This window comes from Typopeltis vanoorti, chromosome 20, assembly GCF_054136105.1.
Source record: "Typopeltis vanoorti isolate ZY-2024b chromosome 20, IOZ_Tvanoo_1.0, whole genome shotgun sequence".
NCBI classification, from domain to species: domain Eukaryota; kingdom Metazoa; phylum Arthropoda; class Arachnida; order Uropygi; family Thelyphonidae; genus Typopeltis; species Typopeltis vanoorti.
Window position 1 is genome coordinate 85,877,782 of NC_143568.1, and position 21,989 is coordinate 85,899,770.

General features: G+C 34.1%; 1 protein-coding gene across 4 annotated transcripts in view; it reads left to right on the top strand.

The window, feature by feature from the left end:
* LOC150095626 (lysophospholipase D GDPD1-like) overlaps positions 1-21,989 on the top strand; it is a 144,451-nt gene that overhangs the window by 48,982 nt on the left and 73,480 nt on the right. For all 4 annotated transcript variants that reach the window (XM_090409983.1, XM_090409982.1, XM_090409984.1 and 1 more), the window contains 2 exons: positions 2,578-2,713; positions 13,648-13,693. In XM_090409983.1, the coding sequence (XP_090266109.1) occupies positions 2,578-2,713; positions 13,648-13,693 (182 nt within the window). The remainder of the gene's footprint in view (positions 1-2,577; positions 2,714-13,647; positions 13,694-21,989) is intronic.

Here is a 21,989-nt window from a genome sequence, read left to right on the forward strand (position 1 = left end):
CGCACTCCATGAAACTGGCAAGCGGGAAACTAAATATAATGGCTGACACACAGATTACGTTAATGACAAGAGAATGTCTTCATAAAACCCAAAATTTAATATTTTAAATTACAATAAAATTTCTGTAAATAATACACATATCAAATCTAGTAAGTACATAAATTTTTTAAATGCTTTACATATTACTTTGACAAATTAATTTCAATAATGGGCACATCACAAGTGCCGACAATGCATGTTATGAAACTAAAACTAATAAACATTCTAACATAAGCAATGCGTAAAAATATTCAGAATTTTAAATTATGATTATTTTTACAACAGGAACATTGTAGTATTAAAGGTGGAGATACGTAATGTCATATATTGAAGGGGAAAAAAAATTGTAGAACATACTCAGTGATACCAACACCCACAATCTATTGACTGTGACCTTTTTGGCATACTCACAGATCAACAGTGTAATTAGAAATCTTGTCAACTGCAGATACCGAGAAATGTCTTGCATCTAGACTTCCTGCAGTTTCTAGAATTTATGGAGCTCCTAAGATATGTAAGACAAACCACTGCAACTCATAGTGGATGCTAGATATTCATCCATCTTTCTTCTTTCTAAATATCTTGCACAACTGATAGTTCCACTTTTAGATTAGATGAACATCTACATTAAAAACATAGCACATTTCACTGGGAGAAAAAAAAAAGAGAAAAAAAAGGATTTTGTAATAGAACCAATAGCAAGTCTAGATATCAACCTTTTTTAATGTACTTCAAAGAGAAACCATAGGACATGCAAGAACTATTTCCACTGGATACTCAAGTTATTTGAATTAAATGCATTAAAGCACATTCTTTCAATTCCAAGACAAATGCTATCAACAGAAAGGCTAAGCAGTGGGCCCCTACACTTTTTCCTTTTAGCTAACTTTTCATGGAATTGTTTGAAAAACAGGTAAATTATGAATTACAGCTTGAACTCTGATATATGGATGTTTATCATATCATGTAGCCTGCTGAGTAAAACTACAAGATTGTTGTTCTTAACAGTATTAATTCTCTGCATTAAGTTCACTATCAGATTAGAAAATGAATCTTCCTTTTTTAGGAAGATTCATTTTCACACTCTTAACCATGACTTTCTTGGAGGTAACAGATTCAGTTGCACAGATCCACATCCTGTTTTGGAATACAGGGAATCTTTATAAAACCTTTTTGACCTGTTGCTGAATTATCCAGTCATATGCAGAGGTGGTGAAATTTTTCATCCATAAACTTACTTTCCCTTTTTTTTTTTTTTCTGCAAATTAAACTGCCAGAAAACATGGGCATTGACAGAATTACAAGATAATGGCAGTTGCCTGAATTAGGTTAAAAGCCTAGTTACTTGATGACATGCTTTTGAAACCACCATTTTAATCCAAGATTAACATATGATAATAAATTAAACTACTATATTGTCAGCACCAGCCATCAGGAGACAAGCCCATTTGGGAATGAAATGGAATAAATGTCTAGAGGATAGTATCTCTTTCAAATTAATACTCTGAATTTTATTATAGACATGAACTTGAGGAATGTCTCGAGGTAGTAGATGAATTTCATTGCCTAGTGTGACTGCAGCTGTGCTTATTGGAAATCTGAAGTAGATTAAAATTCCATATTTGGTCTCTACAGAAGGGTTTCTTGATTATGTTTAGTCCCATAACACTGATGAACACTGGCTTTTCTTATGCATGGCACATACTAATATTTTTATAGGTACATTGCTGTCTTACACAAACCAGTTTTTTTGTGCATATCTTTCTTCTTTCATGTTTTCATTTGCATAGAATTAATTAAAAGATCACAACATAGCATCCATAGTTACATATAAGAATTTATAAAAAAAAGTTGAAGGGATCCAAAGTTTTGGAACACCACTCGACTGAGTGGATAGAGAACTCAAAAACATGAGACTGAACTTTGAATAACTCAATTTTTCATCACTGTTGAAATGGTTTTTCTGCAGCAGTTTGATCTTAACAGATATTCTATATTTTTCTTTAATTTCTGTTGTTACTGCATGATACATACTGTAACGATAGAAATAGAATACATGCTTCATTGACATCTACTTTTATAGGAAGAGCTGAATATAAGTTCTTTAACCCAGTTATCTTCAGCTTCACTTATGGACAATTTACCAAGCAGGATGGTACTTTGTATTTATACTAATACAAATGATATACAATCTGAATAAATTCCAATATAATTTGGTATGCATACTATTCTCTCTGATCATTTCCATGTAGTACAATTAAACAAATGAAAGTGATGTTTTCATATTAGTCATTTTACAAATGTGTATTGTTAAAAAAAAAAAAAAAAAAAAATTCTTAGGATCTTTCTCATACTGTAATGGAATTGAGTTAGCATGCAAGTACATTATTTATGGGCATTCAGAATTTCATGAAATTCTCAGCAGTTCTATTAATTTCTTTTATTTTTAATATGATAAACTTATGTTTCTGGAGATATGCTTGATATAATTTAATTGTTATATATTTCATTTAATATTTTCATTAAATTTACTTCTAGTGCCATTCAGAAAGGAACTGATATGCTAGAAATTGATCTTCAGCTTACCAGAGATGGTGAAGTGGTAGTTTCTCATGATAGTAATCTCTTTAGAACTACAGGTGTTGATGCCAACATTTCTGAATATGATTACAAGGTAAAATGTAGAAATCATGAATATTTATTAATAAAATTTCATTTAAGGTAGTCTAAGAACCCCACTCTAAAGCTTGTCTTCAGAGTAGGGTTCCCAGATTGCATTTGTAGATTTCAAGCCTTTTTAGACCTCCTGTTTAAGAGAAGTTTTGCAGCTAGGTATGCATCGTTCTCATTACAGATGGGATTTTCACAAGACTGAAGACCTGTTTTAATTTATTGATTCTGGATATTTTTCAAAGAATTTGCTTATTAGAATATAATTATAAATGTGAATTAATAATTCAATAATAATTTTATACTTTATTGGACATACGTTAATAAAGTTGACTCTCACTATAGTAAACACCACTAAAAAAAAAAAAGTCCTAACCAAATCCCCATGAGTATAATGCTATGTTAAAAGAAATTCATTATAATAAACTAGTCATTTGGTCCCTGCAAGTTTGTTATAGTGAAAGTCAACAGTACAAAATAACACCTTCTGACTTAATTCATGCACAACATTAATTCTTTTTCACTATATAATTTAAGGAAATTACAACGTACTAGGATAACATTAAAATTCAATTTTAATATATTTCGGCAACGTCACATTGCCATTTTCAAGAATTAAGTACAAGACACGTGCACGCAGGCACAACAAACAGTAAGTGAGGAAGAAGTAGGAAGCTCATTATTTATCCTAAAGTCCTGATGGTGCCCTCTAGTGGGCAATGTTGGTATTCTTGGACGATTGGGCTGAAGGTCTTCTGATGTAGGTTTCCCAAATTTGAGGAAGTCTCATGCAGCCAAATTTGTTGAGACTTGGATCGTTTCTTAGGGCTGAAGCTGATTCCGTGAAAAGCCTTTCATATCTGTATTTGCTACGGTGTATTATCCTGGCTTTCTTCCACCGTATTCTATGGCAGGTATCCAGAGCATGGTCAGCAAGACCCAAGTGGCTGTATTGGTGAAACTGGATGTAGTCCTTGTGTTCTGAAATTCTGATATTTGCTGTCCTGCCTGTTTAGCCAAAGTAGGACAGCTTACAACTGCAAGGGACCTGGTATACACCAGGTAGGTCTAGGGGGGGGAAGGTTGGTCTTTAGTAGAGCGGATAAGGGATGCCAATATTTTATATGGTCTGTAACAAGAAGTTAAGTTGTTTTTTTAGGATTTTTGTGATTTTTTCCGATGTGCCTCAGATGTAGGGTATGGTGATGGATTTAGAGTAATCCTTGTTGTGGGGGGTTGTGGTTTACTGGTTTCAATATTTTTTGGGGGGGATAGCCATTGGCTGAGAAAGTGTTGAGAATGTGGTTTAGTTCTGTGGTTAGGGCATTGTCATTCGAGCAGATAAGTTTAGCCCTGTTGTGTAGTGTCTTAATGACTCCATATTGTTGTGAGGAGGGGTAGTGGGATTGTTGGTGAATGTATCTGCCTGTATGGGTGGGTTTTCTATATATTGAGAAAGCCAATGTTCCATCAGACTGGCGTGTGACTAGTGTGTTTAAGAAAGGAATGCAGTTGTTTTTTTCTTCTTCCAGGGTGAATTTGATTCTGGGGTGTTGGTTGTTTAGGTGGGTTAAGGAGAGGAGTGCATTGGAGCCATGTGGCCAAATAGCGAATACATCATCTACATAGCGAGGCCTAACGGTTGGTTTTTGTGGGGCAGAGTGTAAGGCTTTCTCTTCAAAAGTCTCCATATAAAAGTTGGCCAAGGGTGGGGAGAGTGGAAAACCCATGGCTGTCTCCTCTATTTGTCTGGATACTTGCCATGGCTGTCCCCTCTATTAGAGGGGACAGCCATGGGTTCTCCACTCTCCCCACCCTTGGCCAACTTTTATATGGAGACTTTTGAAGAGAAAGCCTTACACTCTGCCCCACAAAAACCAACTTTGGCTTCGCTATGTAGATGATGTATTTGCTATTTGGCCACATGGCTCCGATGCACTCCTCTCCTTAACCCACCTAAACAACCAACACCCCAGAATCAAATTCACCTTGGAAGAAGAAAAAAACAACTGCATTCCTTTCTTAGACACACTAGTCACACGGCAGCCTGATGGAACCTTGGCTTTCTCAATATATAGAAAACCCCCTCCTCACAACAATATGGAGTCATTAAGACACTACACAACAGAGCTAAACTTATCTGCTCGAATGACAATGCCCTAACCACAGAACTAAACCACATTCTCAACACTTTTGCAGGCAATGGCTATCCCCCCCCCCCCCCAAAAAAAATCCAAAAAATATTGAAACCAGTAAACCACAACCCCCCCCCACAACAAGGATTATTCTAAATCCATCACCATACCCTACATCCGAGGCACCTCGGAAAAAATCACAGAAATCCTAAAAAAACATAACTTAACTTCTTGTTGATACAAAATAAATAACGGAAAAATTTTTTTTCCGTTATTTATTTTGTATCGATATGTCTACTCACGGTTTACCTCTTTTAAAACTTAACTTCTTGTTACAGACCATATAAAAATTTGGCATCCCTTATCCACTCTACTAAAGACCAACCTTCCCCAGATTTGGGAAACTTCCTCAAATTTGGGAAACCTACATCAGAAGACCTTCAGCCCAATCGCCCAAGAATACCAACATTGCCCACTAGAGGGCACCATCAGGACTTTAGGATAAATAATGAGCTTCCAACTTCTTCCTCGCTTACTGTTTGTTGTGCACGTGTCTTGTACTTAAGGTCTTGAAAATGGCAACGTGACGTTGCCGAAATATATTAAAATTGAATTTTAATGTATATCCTAGTACGTTGTAATTTCCTTAAATTATATAGTGAAAATGCATAACCAACATCTAAGCCTTTCCACAAGAACATTAATTCTTATTTTGTAAGTTCACTGCCTTGATTATAACTTGACTAATTATATCTTCAGATCTGAATAAATGAGGATCCTTATAGCATGAATTGACCCACCTAAATTTTTGATAAATGACAAATTACAAAAAATAAAATTAAAAAAAAAAACTTTAAGGAACATTAGACTCCAAACAGCTTCTTGTAAGATTGTTTAAAATTTTAGTAATTTCTTTATTTTTCTTTATTAAGTTTAAGAGCTTTAACTGTGTTGGGCATGGCATTTTCTTTAATGCCAGAGGAATATAAAAAAAAAACTTCTGTAAGGTGTTTTTATCAGGGGATGACCGCAGCTCTTCCTAGGGGTTTATCTCTGGCTGGAAGGTGCCAAATTGAGTTTATAGAAAAATAGAAATTGACATATTGCAAGATCATCCTACGAAGAGTAGCTATCTCTTAACTATTTTTGGAATTTTATCCTAAAGAGGTTTGCAAAATTGTGCAAAATGGTACAAACTCCTTGGAGTCTTTCTGGAATCAACTGAACATATTTTTTATTATAACTTGTAAGTTACAATACCAATTAATTGAAGAATGAAAAAAGCATTAAGACCTATCAGCAGTCCAATTATGTATTCTATATAAATTTTATTGTTTTCAAAAATGACAGTCAGTTGCCTCGCACTATGGCAAATGCCACTAGTGAGAGGCAAATTTACCCACTATAATAAATTATCAAAAAAGTTAACAAAAGCCCCATAGGCAGAATATTATACTAAAAAAAAAACTTTTTGTTATAAACTATTCACTATAAACAAGCTTTTCCTGTGGTCTTGCTGTAGTGAGTTGATTTTACCAATTAATTTTTAATTTGACCTAAAGTAACATTTGCAGAATTTTTGAGAGGTAAGATAATTTGTTATAATGAATAAGATGTTGTGTGCAAGGGTATGAATTTTGGACTGAGAAAACTTTGCAAACAGTGATATATTAATGATAATGTACAAGTCAAATTAGAGATGGGACAAGGATGAATAGTTTCAGGGCAACATCGCTAAAATGAATGTCATCATATCAGATCACTGTATTGAAGAGGAGGACACTGGAAATTATTTTTCCACTACAATGCTTTGATAAGTAACCACATTTTGAATTCTCTGCTCAAATATGGTCTCCTGGTTTCCAAGAAGAGACAGTTAAACAGATCCAACAAAGGGTAATGCATATGATATCTAGCCTATGAAATCATACATATAAGGACAGAATGAGAGAATGCGGTCTTCAACATAGCAATTCTGGATCCATGTTCTCATGGATCCAGAATTGTTTCTTTACTTTGATAACTCTAATTAAGTATATGAAGAATTGGGTTAAAAATGGAAAATACAGTTAGCACTTGACTTAAGATGGATTCCATTCCAATGAGCCTGTAAGTGAAAAAGGTCATAAGTCAGAAATCATTATGAACCATAAGGGTATGTTAACAACTGACATGCCTGAATACTAAAATGTGTTGGTCTGTTTTATTATATTAATTGATTTTACTCTTTGCTTATAGTGAAATGGCATACTGTACAAATTTTTAACAAAGTTGCTATACAATAATGTACTGCAATAATGAAATCTGAGTGTACATTGCCTCTGTGCTTATAGTAATATAATCAGCTAGAAACACAGAGCAATAGTAATTCTTCAGAGTTACTGCTTTATTAATTGGATGATTTTCATAGGAGGCATGGGAGGATAGTTCAGCAACAAATTCTTCAAATTGAGGAATTGCAAAAAACCATTGAGGATGATTCACTAGATGCATAACTTGTGAAAGGTCTAAGCTCATCTTTAGGAATGAGGCTACACCAGGTGTGGGCTTCTCTAAAATTTGTATATTACATTCAACATAATCTTCGTTGCTTCTACTCATGAAAGGTTATTTGCTAACCTATAGTACAGTTTGTACTGTGAGTGAGCTAAGGATTTTTTTTCTATTTTTTATCAATTTTATATATATTTTGTATTTCTTAATTTATTTTTACACAGTGTGGAAACCCTCCCCTAGAGACTAAAAACATAGAACTTTTCCAAGCCACTTTAGGCTTCCAATAAGCAAAGCAGTGGTCTCGCAACAGCAATGAAATTCATCTCTTAAGTTTGCACAACTTTTCTGCATAAATGCTTTCTAGCAGGCAATTGCGGCTTGCATTATTTATTATTTAAATCATCTGATAACAAGGCAAATCAACCAGAATTGCCTTATCAGATGCAAATGCCTCTGCCTCTTGAGAGATTGGCTTCTTCGTGTTCTGTGTTTTTGTCTTCTATAACACTCTCTGCTTCTAGTTCTGTAAGATCTTAATTTGCGAACTCTTTAGCTATTAGCAACACTTTGCCAACCTCTTGAATTGCTTTGTTTTTGTTGAATCCTCTGAACCTTCTTCTGAGCACCATTCATACACTTTGCTATCGCACTGTGCATCTAAATACTATGTGCAGTGCAAGATGTTATATTCTTTCCAAAATTCTGAGGTTTTTTCACCCTCAGTAACAGCAATGACCTGTGAAAAAGTTTCTTAAATGTCTTGGAGGCAGCAATAATACCCTGGTCTATTGGTTGCAAAAGTGAGGTGGTATTTAGTGAATGTTAATGGATAGTGGCTGTAAGTACAAATGGTCAGTAGCTACTGTCGTGACGTTCTATTTTCATGTTATGTTCTAAATCCGCCATCTTGCTAAAAGTCACTTTCATAAAATTAAGGGAAAACTAATTGCAAATTAATCACTGATCTAAGGGTAGAGAAATTTCTATTATACTGCGCCACTCCATCCTTAGATAAGTCTATATGAATTAGTAAGATTAATTCAAAATTAGTTAGCAGTCTTTTCACTCATTCAGGTCGATGGTATTTATTTTCTTTCCTTCTGGGATTCCCGCTAGATCCGAATTTTTGTGAACGGTGCAGTAAAAAGAAATTCAGGCAAACACAATATTTAAATTAACAAACAAAACATTTAATATATGGTTATATAACAAAATACATGTATTCCACTTTTAAATATGATAACTCAGTCAAGCTAGTACATCAGGTCAAGTCATTCACAATAAATCAATCTTCCAAACTTTCACATACAATTTCACAGTTTCAGAATCACAAAGTTCCTATACTCAACTTATTACAATAGAAATTCTTATTTAAACAGTTTCCTTGTATCTCTCAGCTACACTCTACGATTAACTCATAACAGGCACTAACCACGGTAGATATCACTTCAATGTCTATGTTTTCAACTCTCAGCCTCGATGGTAAGCTACAGTTAATGTTAGAAACAGCGCAACGGAGCTAATACTTAAATCTGCATACACTGAAATAAACTAATATGACTGTCCTTACCAGAAATAATCTTCAGTACTTCCAATATTTTGTGAGCACACTTTCAAATTGTATTTATCACACTTGCGAAACATTAAATAACTAAAACATTACTAATCGCTCTTCAAAAATCCAGATAACAACTATAAGGTACATTAATTATTCTTATTTATCATTCATCAACTAGTTTAACTCCGTACAATTCCCTTTCTTGGTAGTATAGAAATAAGTCGTAATTGTAGACTGACTGGATTTATTCAGTATTCTTCTTTGAATGTCCAGTTCTCTAATTATCCGATTACGGCAATAATTTCCTTTTATTACTATGGCTGATTTTGCTTTCAGCCAACTATAAGATTCACTTATAAAAAAAATATCTACTCAACTCTTCCCTAAGAACCTTTTAATTACATCTACTTCTTTAGTTTACTTCCTTGCTACCTTATAGTTCCAAAGTTCCGTTCCGACTCTCCTTTACAACTACCTATCTATTTTCTCCCTTCTCCACAAACGCTCCCTTCACACGCGCCCCTTTATTTTCACGCGTCTCCATGACAACCGATAGACGTAAACATTCTCGCGAATGTTACATTACGCTATACAACTACATTGAGTTATTACATAACATTAAGCTTTCACAAAAGGAATAAATAGAATCATCGCATTTCAATAAATGCGCAGTTAAACTACAAATATAAGTTCTTACAATATTGACATAACAATAAATAAAACAGCTTAATAACATTTAATACAGAATCTATTTACCATTAACACATTTCTTTAAGCAATTAAATATTTGACATAATTAAGGTAGTTATATAATATCAATTATAATTTATGTTATTTACATTAAATAATATCTACAAATATAGTTCTTATGACGGAAAATCATGTTGGATTCTGAATCAAACAACATTTATTCTATTTTCTACATAACTAGAATCCAACACTACATATGTCATAAGTAGAGGACTAATTATTTAGATGCTATGTTTGCAAATGTTTATCTGTAATCATTCTTAAGTACAGGTTTTCTTTTTTTAGTTCTTTCTAATTTGAAGAGGTGAACTGTGGCAGTGTTTCAAATGTAACTTAATATTTGCCTATTCAGAAATAAATATATATCGTACTGTTTTTGAAACTGAAATATGTCCCATTTATAGTCACTTATAGTATTTTTGTTAAATCTAGCTAATTTATTTAATGTAAAAATGTAATTGGAGTTTGCTAACTATTTGAATGTTCAATGCATTTAGCAGTATGCTCATTTTGAGGATATATAATGTGTATGCTTTATTGTGACATGTATTAATTCATTGGCAGACCACTATATAGTTTGCCAAGAAAATCTTATGAACAGAGGCTTAAGTTATTGTTATATAGTGCTGGAAGATGGGACACCCAGGTTGGAAGGCACTGAAATGGCTACTGGGGAAAAGCAGAGAGGAACTTCCAGTGGAACTAATGAGAATGATGAAGCTGGATCAAAGCCTTCTGGAAGTTCAACTTCTGATAGTTAATCAATGAAGATTCCTCTGCTTGACTGATTTACATAAAATAGGAACATGGAAAGTAACAAGTATGTATCAAGGAAAACTGGAACTGGTGAAGAAAGAAATGAGAACTCAAAATGGTAGGAATCAGTGAACTGAGATGGACAGAAATGGGTCACTTTGATATCGATGATTTCATGATGTATTACTCTGGACATGAAAACCTTCAAAGAAATGGAGTAGCACTCAAAAAGTAGCACTCAGTGTCTGATAGAATAATTCTAAGAATAAAGCATACCGAGTGAATGTTTCACTTATACAGGTCTGTGCACCCATTACAGATTCAAGTAAAGCTGAGGTAGAAGAATTTTACAACAGCTTGCAACAAATAATATGCAGTACTGATAAAATAATTTTATTTTGATATTAGGTCATTTGAATGCAAAAAAATGGGTGAAAAAGAAGAACAAGGCATCACTAGAGAACTTGGTTAGAACTGAGGAATGAAGCAGAAGAAAGGATGTTTTATGTTGAGAATAGTTGCTTTATTGCAAACACTTGCTTCTAACAACATAATAAAAGATTGTACACATGGACTTCACCTAATGGAGAATACAGAAATCAGATTATAATGTTGCCAGCAGAAGGTGGAGGAGTGCTATCTGAGCAGCAAAAACACCACCTGGTGCAGACTGTGGGACAGATAATGAATTATTGATAGCTGACGTTTATTATTGTTATTATTCAGGCCTCCATGGAGTCAAGACTCATCATGGGAGGAACAGAAGGACTTCTGTTCTGGCAAGTCCTTCTGTTTTTTTTGTAACATTTATCCTGAAATGTAAAGAATGTGGTATTCTATGTAATGTTTGAATATCCTGTGTTCACTGGAAAAAAGTTTCTGAAGATCTTCTGCATCATCCTTAGGGAGATTGGTGAACAGAGTGAAATCTAAACTAGGATGTCTGAAGGTTCTATATTTAAATACTTCACCCGTTCAGTAAAATGCAAGCTATTCTTATAAGGTTCTGTCTTCCCTATGTGGGGCTACAGGCATGACAAATACTTGTTAAATTTGAGGTCAGAGAGTCGTCTTAAGAAACCTTTTTCTGGTAGATGCAGTTAGGCTATTCAAAAATTGCATGGAAAACATCTTTACATTTCAGAAATAAATATTGGGCATAAACAGAAGGACTAGGTTCCCACCTGTCCCCATTCTAGGAAATCTCTTTATGGAAAACTTCAAAAAGAATACTATTGAAAAATATCATTAAAAAAAAAAACCCAAAAAATTTGTTGCATTATATTGACATTTTCATTATTGGTCATGATCAACTTGTACCTAAACATAAAATTCACTCTTGAAATGGAAGATCACAAAAAATGACCATTCCTTTTCCTTCTTGAAATACCTGAAGAAAGGGGAAATATCATTAAAAAAAAAACCAAAAAAATTTGTTGCGTTATATTGAAGTCTTTTCAGTACACTGAAAATCAGCTACAACTGGAAGATTCTTACATGCTGCTTTATACCACCTCTATTAAAAAGATAGGCATGATAAAATCATTATGGGACAGAGCCTACAACATTTCCATGGGTGTGAGCTGAAGATGATGAAATTCTTGATTCTCTTCCAACGGCTCCTTCAAATAAACCTTCAAATAAAAGATCTCAAAAATATAATTACCTTATGTAAAGAATGGTACAAAGTTACAATGTTTTTGTGATAATGTCAAAATCAAGGTATTAGATTTTGAGGTTCTTACATCCACTAAAATGTCACCATCCTCTGATAAAGAAACCAGGAGTCTACAGAATTCATTGCTCTTGTGGCATATTTTTATTACGTAGGCCAAACAGGATGGTCTGGAGAAATGCTTGTGCAAAAATGGAACTAAGATATGACATATTATGTTGCAAAACTTGATAGCAACAATTAGCTTCTTAATTTCTTAATTTTCATTCAACATCTTATTTTTTCATTAGTGCTGATTGGAAAGACAGAACTCCAATTCAGACTAGATGGAGATATGAACCTAAGTTATTCTGACTTAACATCTTGGTGCTCATTCAAGAAAATGAAGTCAAAAATAGAGGAATTAAAAGTGAAACATTCAAATTTAAAAAGGTGCATGTGGTGGGTAAAGAAACAGGTCTTTGATTTTAAGAAGTTAAATCAAGCTTACTGCTTGATTAGTAAAGGCGAATAAATCAACAATTACAGTGATTATAAAAGATGAAGCAAAATTTAAATATCTTAAATGCTAAAAAAAATGCCTCAAAGCAGTTCTTTAAAAAATAGTCAGGAATTTTCAAACCACTGTTTTGGAACCCTATGAGCTACTTTATTTTATGCATATTTTTTAATGTTATTAAACTACATTTACAAGATAGATAAATTATTTAACCTTATAAATAGAAAGAAAAGGAAGAAAACTTTAAGGGATGAGTGCAAAGTGCTTGAATAGTTAACCCCCCCTTACCCCTCAAGATTACACTTACATAGTAATTCAGAAGTCAGTGCTAATAATTTGAAAAAAATAGGTAGTGAATGTTAGTATAAACATTTTGAATGTGTGTATAACCTATTCTCAGTCATGTAGGCAAATCACCCTCTTACAATGTGACCTGTTTTCACAAACTAGCTTTTAACACTTTAGGAGAATCTTTCTCCACCTTATAAGCATGCTTTCTCTTGTGAGAGGAAAATGCTACCATCTACTAGGGATGAATTACTTTCATTGTCTGGTCAAGCATCACCATCCTGCTTATTTTTGGAAGACTGAATGATAATTAATTACTCAAATCTGGTCTGTCATCCTTAGTTTCAATCTTTCAACTGAAGGTGAGTTAGCTAGTCTCAAACAGAGGTGGTAAGTTTTTATCTCGCACTCAGTTTTTCACATGATGTAACTCCTGTTTATCCCACAAACAGTTTTGTGAGATTGCTCAATGCAGTGTAACCCTTGCTTTATAATTAAAAATATAAATTGATTTAATGTCTTAAAGTTTAGAAATACTCAGACTTTTTTTAAAAAAAAAGATAGTAAAAAACTTATGCTTTAAAAATGTTACTTTTTTAAATATTTTACAGAGTACTTTCTCTTGATATAATCAAGCATAATTATAAACAGAATTCTTCATTATAATTAATGTTTTTATTTAATTAGGTTGATTATGTGGTAATTTTCAAGTTAGATGTAGGCATATTTTTCTTTTCTGTTTTTTTTCACCACATGTAACTTTTTTTTTTTTTTTTTTTAGGATCTTCCATTAATGAGAAATGCAATTCCTGTGGACTTTGCTGGAGGTATGTTAAGATTTCAGGAAATATTTTCAGACATTAGTTTTTTTTTTACAACTTGTAATTTGGCTAATTGGATATTAAAATCATCCATGCAGTTATGTTGTTAAATTGATCATATTTCCTTGTTCTTTTTAATAACACATTAACACTTCATTGTTTTCCAGTATAAGTAGTAAACTTGATATAGTTACATTAAAGCATGTTATAGTTGGAAATTCTGAAATTTTCATATATATAGTTTTTAAGACTAAAAGAGGAAAACTTAGCTGAAATGAAGCTGTCCCACATAAAAGGTCCAAACAAAATTTAAAAAAGACATTTTTTCAAAAAAAAAAAAAGCAAAATAATTTCAAAACCCAAATTTTCCTTTCTCTGTCTTTATAAAACCATGAAAAAGCTTAAAATATTACTAATACCAGTAAAGCAGATAAAGGTGACACTGCTGTCATTTATAAACCTGAATATAACAAATTTTATACACAAAAAATCACTCCCCATTTATATCCTCACATTATTTCAGGATAATGGGAGGGTATAAACCCCTATCTAGTGATATGGATGATTATGTTCATTATTCTACACATGATTTCTCCTCTAAACTTGTATAGGGATGATTAATTAAATTTATTCAGATATTAAACTATTATTCCATTATTTCATCTTGGTCGCCAAAGCATCATCAGGGTACAAAGAAATAACTCCGTATATGCATGTAGGAACACCAGCAAGAAGATAAGTGCAGGCTGAATGTAAAAGAGTAGGTTCCTACATTCCTAACTGGTACCCCTCTATCAATATAAAGATTGAATCTTCTTGAAGGTCTCAAGATGGCCTCCCAAATTTTTGGGAGTACTATATCAAGTGGTTGGTCATACTAATGCAATTTTTTGATGCTACAAATACTCATCAGTCACTGTCTTAAATAATGAAATAACATCTATCTTTGACAATATCCACAGCAGCTAATATGCTACATAATTTCAGTGCAGAATCATGTTTCCTTATCCCCTTTCCCAAAAAATCAATAACTTGTATTTGAGGTTTTGTTGTAAAATTACTGTACATTTGAACATTACCATGATTATAATTTTCTCCTAGCTGACTGCTTACATCGGACCACATGAAAGATACAAAAAACTGTCATCATCAGCAAAAATTATCTTTGCAAGACTCACAACGAGCTCATAATTAGTTTCCACCTTCCATAATCTGATAAATGGCCATCATACTATCATTGTTGCTGTTGACTTCTGCATACCTAAATGTCTTAAGTTTCTAGTTTTTGTCATTTCCATTTTGTTTTTATTTTATTACTCTGTTATTCTGTATCTCTATGCACATCATTGATCCTTCAATTATAATAGATGAGAAATTATATAGTTTCAATCTTTTACTCAAATTTGAGCAAACAAAGTGCATCTAAAATATCATCTTAGAGGCTGTTGACTTCACATTAATTACTTAATAAGCCACACTTCCTCTTACATGTCTAACATGAACTGTACATCATTGTTTCTTCACTTTGTGTTTTCAACCTTATACTTTTTTGGTCCATTATTAAGTTCAGTATTAAATAAATATAAATTTGAAGGTTTCACAGATATGGTGATTGGCTTTCTCTTGTTTTTTTTTTTCTTTTCCTGAATATTCAGGTATATTTTTAACTAGTATTCTCTAGAGAGAATATTGGTTTGAAATATTAGCTAGAGAGAGTGAATATTAATAATTAAATTAATTTTAATTACTAATTTAACATTTAGTTTTTTAATCTTATGGTTGGTTATAAGTTGTTTCCACCAGGCTTAGCTTTTTTCTATTTTTATATGTTAAAAAGTATGTAACAGAAGAAGCTGACATGAATGATCATGATTTGAGTGGTGAGAAATATGTAGCAAGAGAAGATATGAAAGAGTTGTGTTATTATTATTATTAAGAGCTCTCCAGGAAGTCACCGATTCATCGAGGGAGGCCACATACTAAATGCAAGAGCCATCATGCTTATTCTTGAATTCATTCGCACTGCTTGTACTCGCAACATCCAATGGCAATCCAATCACGCACTACTATATGAGAGAAAAATCTAGCCCTCAGCCCCTTCTTAGTGGCATTCATTCTCAGCTTCTAAGGATGCCCTCTTGTCCTTTCCCCACCCTCCATAAAATGAAAAATTCCATCAACTGAAATCCTGTATGATCCCTTCAGAAGTTTGTAAGTCTCAATCATATCATCCCTCTTTCTCCTGTTTGCCAGTGTGTCTACAGTCTACAAATTCTCAATCTGTTTTCATAATCAGTATTCCACAATCCTGATATCATTTTTAACTTTGCACTCTCTCCACTCTATTAGAATCACAACAGAAACCATTCTTTACATGTGAATGTTTGTTTCGACATTGCAATTATCTTTTGAGTTGTATTTGCAATCTTTGCTACATGCTACAGCCATCCTCTTATCCATGCTAATATTCTATAATCTAAACCCATGTGCTCCAATTTATGCAACAGTCTACCATGCTATATTCTGTCAAAAGCCTTAGCAAAATCTCAAAGTATGATGTATCCATTCACCTTATCTACGAAGGTGGTCTGAAAAGTTCTTGGCCTTGACCATAGATGGCAACACGATCGGCAAATTTTTTTTTTGTCCTAAGTTGATACATCTGTCATAAGCATCCATGTGAAATTGCAAGTCTTTCTTTCAAGTAGTTTGTTTTATACAGCTATCTGAAGTGTTGTCCCTTGAAATGGATAAAATTGAGTATCATGCAGTTATAAAATTTTTTGTAAAAGAAGGTTTAATGCCAAAAGAAATTCATTCAAAGTCCATAAAAGTTTATGGGCATTCCTCTCCTTTGTTTTTGGCAATTAAGAAATGGCTGCCAAGTTTAATGTGGCCATACCAGCCTTGAAGATGATCTACATGAAGGACATCCAAAATGTGTAGCAACCCCAAAAATCATTGATCAAAAATTGGTGCACTATATGGTATTGTATGACCGGGCGAGTCAAAGTGCGTGAAATTGCTGAGTGTATAAGGCATTTCAAAAGAACATGTAGGATATATTTTGCATGAAGAAATGCAAATGAAAAAGCTTTGCACAAGATGGGTGCTATGCTTGCTCACAGCAGATCAAAAATGCACTTGCATGAAAAAATCTGAACAGTGCTTGGAGCATTTTAACAAGAATAAAACTGATTTTGTGTGTCAATTTATTACTATGGATGAGACTTATGATTCACCATTACATATCAGAATCCAAACAACAGTCAGAACAGTGGGCAGAAACTGTTTGTTCAGCACCAAAGAAGACAAAGTCTGTTCTATCAGCAGGAAAGGTCATGGCATTGGTGTTTTAGGATGCTAAAGGCATTTCGTTTATTAATTATTTTGAAAAGGGTAAAACAAAACCGGAGAATATTATTCCTTTAACCAGATCAAAATAATTTGTGAAAAAAAGACTGTTTGTTTGTAGAAGAAGGAAAAAATCATCTTTCATCAGGACAATGCACCTGCCCACAAAGGTGTTTTGGCAATGGGAAAATTAAGGGATCTGCCCTATGGATTGTTGGGACATCCACCCTATTCCCCAGATTTGGTTCCCTCTGACTTCTCTCTCTTCCCAAAACTAAAACTCTTCCTCGCCGGTCACCTTTTTTCTTCGAATCAAGAGGTGATTACAGCTGTAGAGTTGTATTTTGCAGATCTGAGAACCACTACAGGGACAGAATAATGGCACTGGAGCATTGCTGGAATAAATATATTAGTGTTAAGGGAGATTATGTTGAAAAATAGAAATTTTGAAATTATAAATTTGTTTTTTCATTGTTAGGACAAAAATTTTTCAGACCACCCTCATAGTTCATTGGTAACATTGTTACAGAATGCAAGAAAGTTGCAAAAACATGACCTTCCCTTAGTAAACCCTTGTTGCTCATTGCAAAGTAGAAGTTCATTGTTCATTTTGGTCAATAGTTGGATTCATTGGTCTTTACACCATTCTTGTGCAATGGAATTACTATACATTCTTTCCATTCCTTTGGAATCTTCCCTGTTCTGAGACTCGTATTAAATGGCCTGGTCAAAGGAATAGCCAGTTCAGCTGAACATCCCATCAGTCCCTATTGCTGAATTCTTGTTCGGTTTGTGCAACAGCTCTAATACCTTATCCTCGTACATCTGAGTTTCTTCATCCAGTGAAGGGGTAGCAGTGAGCTCAATGTTGCATACACCAGGTTAATAGCTTTTAACAAAATGGGCACTTGTTAGTTGAAAGTCTTCTGCATCTGTAACCCTCATGCCATCTGCATTTAGAAATTATTCTTTCATTTTCATACTTGCAGCATACAGATAGAATTCTTGTGGGTTGTCTTTAGCAAGCAGAGCCAGTTTCTTTTCATGCTCACTTTGCTTTCCATACAACAGTTATGACTATTCTAGCCTGCTGCTTATAATTTTCATGATGGACATCTCCTTATACACATGGTATTCATTCCACATCATCCATTTTTTATGAATCTCTTGCTTAATAAGATTACACATTCACTTGACTTCTACCCCATTTATTCTTTGGATTCTCAGGACACATTCTAATATCGCATCGTTTAAGTATTGTTTAAATGCTTCTCTGCACTGTCAATATTCTCTCTAAAATTTCTAAAAAATATTATTACATACTACCTCCAGGTAGTTCAAAGACTCGCATCTACTCTACAGCTCTTCATCTCCAACACTCTGCTAACTGCGACTACTTTCATCTACTGCTGACTACCACCATTTTCACAGACAATCACAAACATCCATGCCCACAGCGGATTCGAATCCACAGCTTTTTGGCTGGAGAGTGGATGTACCAACCACTTGGCCAACCAGGCCAGCTTTAAAATACTTTATCATTTACACTCAATACCAGTTAGGCTATCTGATTCTGATAGCCAGGCCTGACTAATGCCTACAATCTGAGGTTGCTACGTATTGACCAAGACAGCAAACTATCCCTTTATTTCTGATATTTTTAGCATTTGTGTACAGACATAATAATCTACCTGCATGTTCTTTTGTATACTCTTGTCTGCAATCTGCATGACACAGTTGGACAACTTGCAGATCTCTGTTCTTCTCTAGTGCCTTATACATGTAGACATCTTTGCACCTGTTTTATGGTTCTGGACTGGACGAACACATTCAATTGTTCTCTCTTCGTCAACATTTCTATGATAAAGCCCATTCCTGTCATTAACACAGTTATATAACATTGTTGCTCATATACTCACATTCTCACCATTCTTCCCTTTATAATTAATTTCCTTAAATCTGTGTTAGGTCTCATACCAGTTATTAATTTTTCAAGAACTCCTAATACCAAACGCTTTCAGGTGTAGGCCATCCCTCTTATACAAATTCAATCTTCCTTCAAACTCACTCCACACATCCAAAAACTCGCATCCATTCCTTCTACATAACCTATGCATTGAATCATTTGCCATGATATCCTTTCTTCTTAATTCTTTTTTTATCATATCGAAGTAAAATACTGACTATATTCGCTTTCTCACTCTTCACTCTCGCCTCTCCAACAACCCTTTCATGTCCTTTCTCATACTGAACTTATTGCTAGTTAAGTCGTTAGTACCTACTGCAATTATGATTTGGTTTACTTTTCTGTTTTTGAATTGCTTCTTTTATATACTTAATTTTTATCCCAGGAAAACTTGAAGTTATAACTCGCTCATCAATAATATGTTTTATTATAGAGTCACCATACCAAATAACATCTTTCTTTTTACAAACAACGTCACTTATGTAATTTCTGTTACATTCTGACTTGCCTGTTTCCATGCTATGTTATTTCTTATTTGACTGTTTCATTTTCTCTTTTTCCCTATGTTCATTTACACGTCTCAACTTTTTGTAATTCCTGCATTGTTTCTCTGATGATCTACCTTCATTTTGCTATTTTGGAGATTAATTAATTTTCATTAACCTCCTCCATATCTCCAATAGCCTCACAAGCAGGGCTAGCCTTGTTCCTGCCTGTGGTTCTCTTCTTAGCATTAAGTTTCCTGTGCATTTCTTGCACCATTTTAAACTTATTATTGAAATATCTTAATAAAAATACATTGTAAAACACTAAAATCTAGACTAATATACTATAAAACCCTAATTTTCTGAGGGAATAACACAATAAAACAGACAAAAATCACCAATTTTACATGTGCTCTAAATTCACTGACCAACCATAATGTATCTTCGAACCAATCTCCCAATTATCCTGATTAAGATTGCAAGTCTTCTGCCTCAGTGTGATGACAGAACTGAATTGAAAAGAGCTATGATTGTGAATAACTCGATAAGAAGATTGTGCAGGAGGAATAGTGTGCAGTTTATAGATGGATGAAAGGACTACATTTGAATGGTTTTGGAGGGAATTTTTCATTAAGAGGTTGGAAGTGTAAAATCAGGGAAACTAGAAGTATTGGGGGGTATGCAGTGAAGTGTGGGTTCAGCCATTCCCAATACAATGAGTGTGTGTGTATGTACAGAAATAATTGTGTAATGCTAAATGCAGTTTCACATGTTTCAATTCTGAATGGGTTGGTAATAACATCATCCAAAGGGCTGCTGAAATGCATGTACTCAAATACCAGAAGTATCGGAAATAAAGGAGAGGAATATAAAGGATTTATTATCCCCTTAATTAAATAAAGGAGAGGAATTTTAGGCATTGATCAGCTAGACGTGGCAAAAAATTATAGGCATCCACAAGAGACCTGGTTGACAGAAAATGATATAGTTACAAGGATAGAATATAAAGGGTATTATGTTTTCAGGGAAAATAAAAGGAATAGGACAGGAGGTTGAGTATTGCTGCTGATAACTGAAGAACTTGAATTAGTAGACGTTAGAGGATTTTAGGTCTGGAGTAGATGGTTCATTTGAAGCTATCTTGTGCAGCCAATAGGACAAAATATATTGTTGGTTGCTGCTATAGAAAATGAGTCCAGACTGGGCAATTATTATGGGGAAACTCCAACTATGAGGACATAAATTGAAGGGGAACAGGACATCTCAAAGATGAAGTGGGGTTTATAGTTGCTAAGGGGTAATTACCTGGAACAGCATGCCATGGAGGGAACCAGGGGTTTGAGAGTGCTGGATCTGGTAATAGCATCATCTTTGTAGACTTTTTGCCTCCAATTGTGGAGAGTGACCATGCAGCCTTATTCTGGGAAGTTGCTAAACATGTGAATTTTCCGTCAAGAAAGGGTTTATGTTGAACTATGAAGCTGGTAATTATGACACTTAGAAGGAATCTTGGAGCAGTGTGTCATGGCTTGAGGAGCTACAAGGAAAGTATGTTAGTAGTGCATCGGAAGTGATTAGGGATTATTTGAGAGAAGCAACATCAGTCTACATACCCATGATCAGGAGGGTAAACTAAGAGTGGGTTAAGTAAATGAGTAAAGACAAAGCAAGAGCTGGGAAAAAAAATAGTGGAGTTAATATAAAGGAAAAAAGTGATCAGCAAACTCATGAGTAGCACAAAGACTAGCATAGTAAGAAAGGCCAAATTAAATTGAGAGAAAATTTGCTATGCAGGCCACATTAAATCCAAAAGATTTTTTTTTTTTTTTTATATGTAACAAGTAAAAGGAGAAATGACTGGAAGGATGACTTTAATCAGTGCTTGCTGATGGTAGTAAGGTAACAGAAATAAAAGAAATGGTTAAATAGCTCAGGGAAAGAAAAGTGATCCCTCAACAACCCTCCAGATGCAGATTTAAGTTTGCTGAAGTGACAGACTGATGTCAAAATTGAGAAATGCACAGGAGGTACTCAGCTTATTGAAAAATGTCAATGTGAATATGGCAGTGGGACCGGATAGTATGTTGACCCATGTACTATGTGAATGTGCAAGAGAATTGGCAGTGCCTCTGAACTTTAATCAAAGTCTCACACAGCACATGGACTGACATACCATCCAATCCCACTGCTGTATTCACATTGATATTTTTCAAAATGCTAAGATTTCCAAGGGAATGGAAAGAGGATAAGATTTCCATTGCATCTAGGTAGCTTCAAGATAGAAGTAGTAAATTACAGACATATTAATATATCAGGAGTGATTATTATAGTATTGAAAAAGTTGACTAAAGGTAAAATAACAGTGGGTGAATAGGGATGTGGTACTCTATTTTGGATCATGGCTTTGTGAAGGGTAGGTCCTGTATTAGTAATTTATTCATATTTTATAATAAGGTGACAGTGACAGATTTGGATAAAGGAAATGGCTACACCTTGA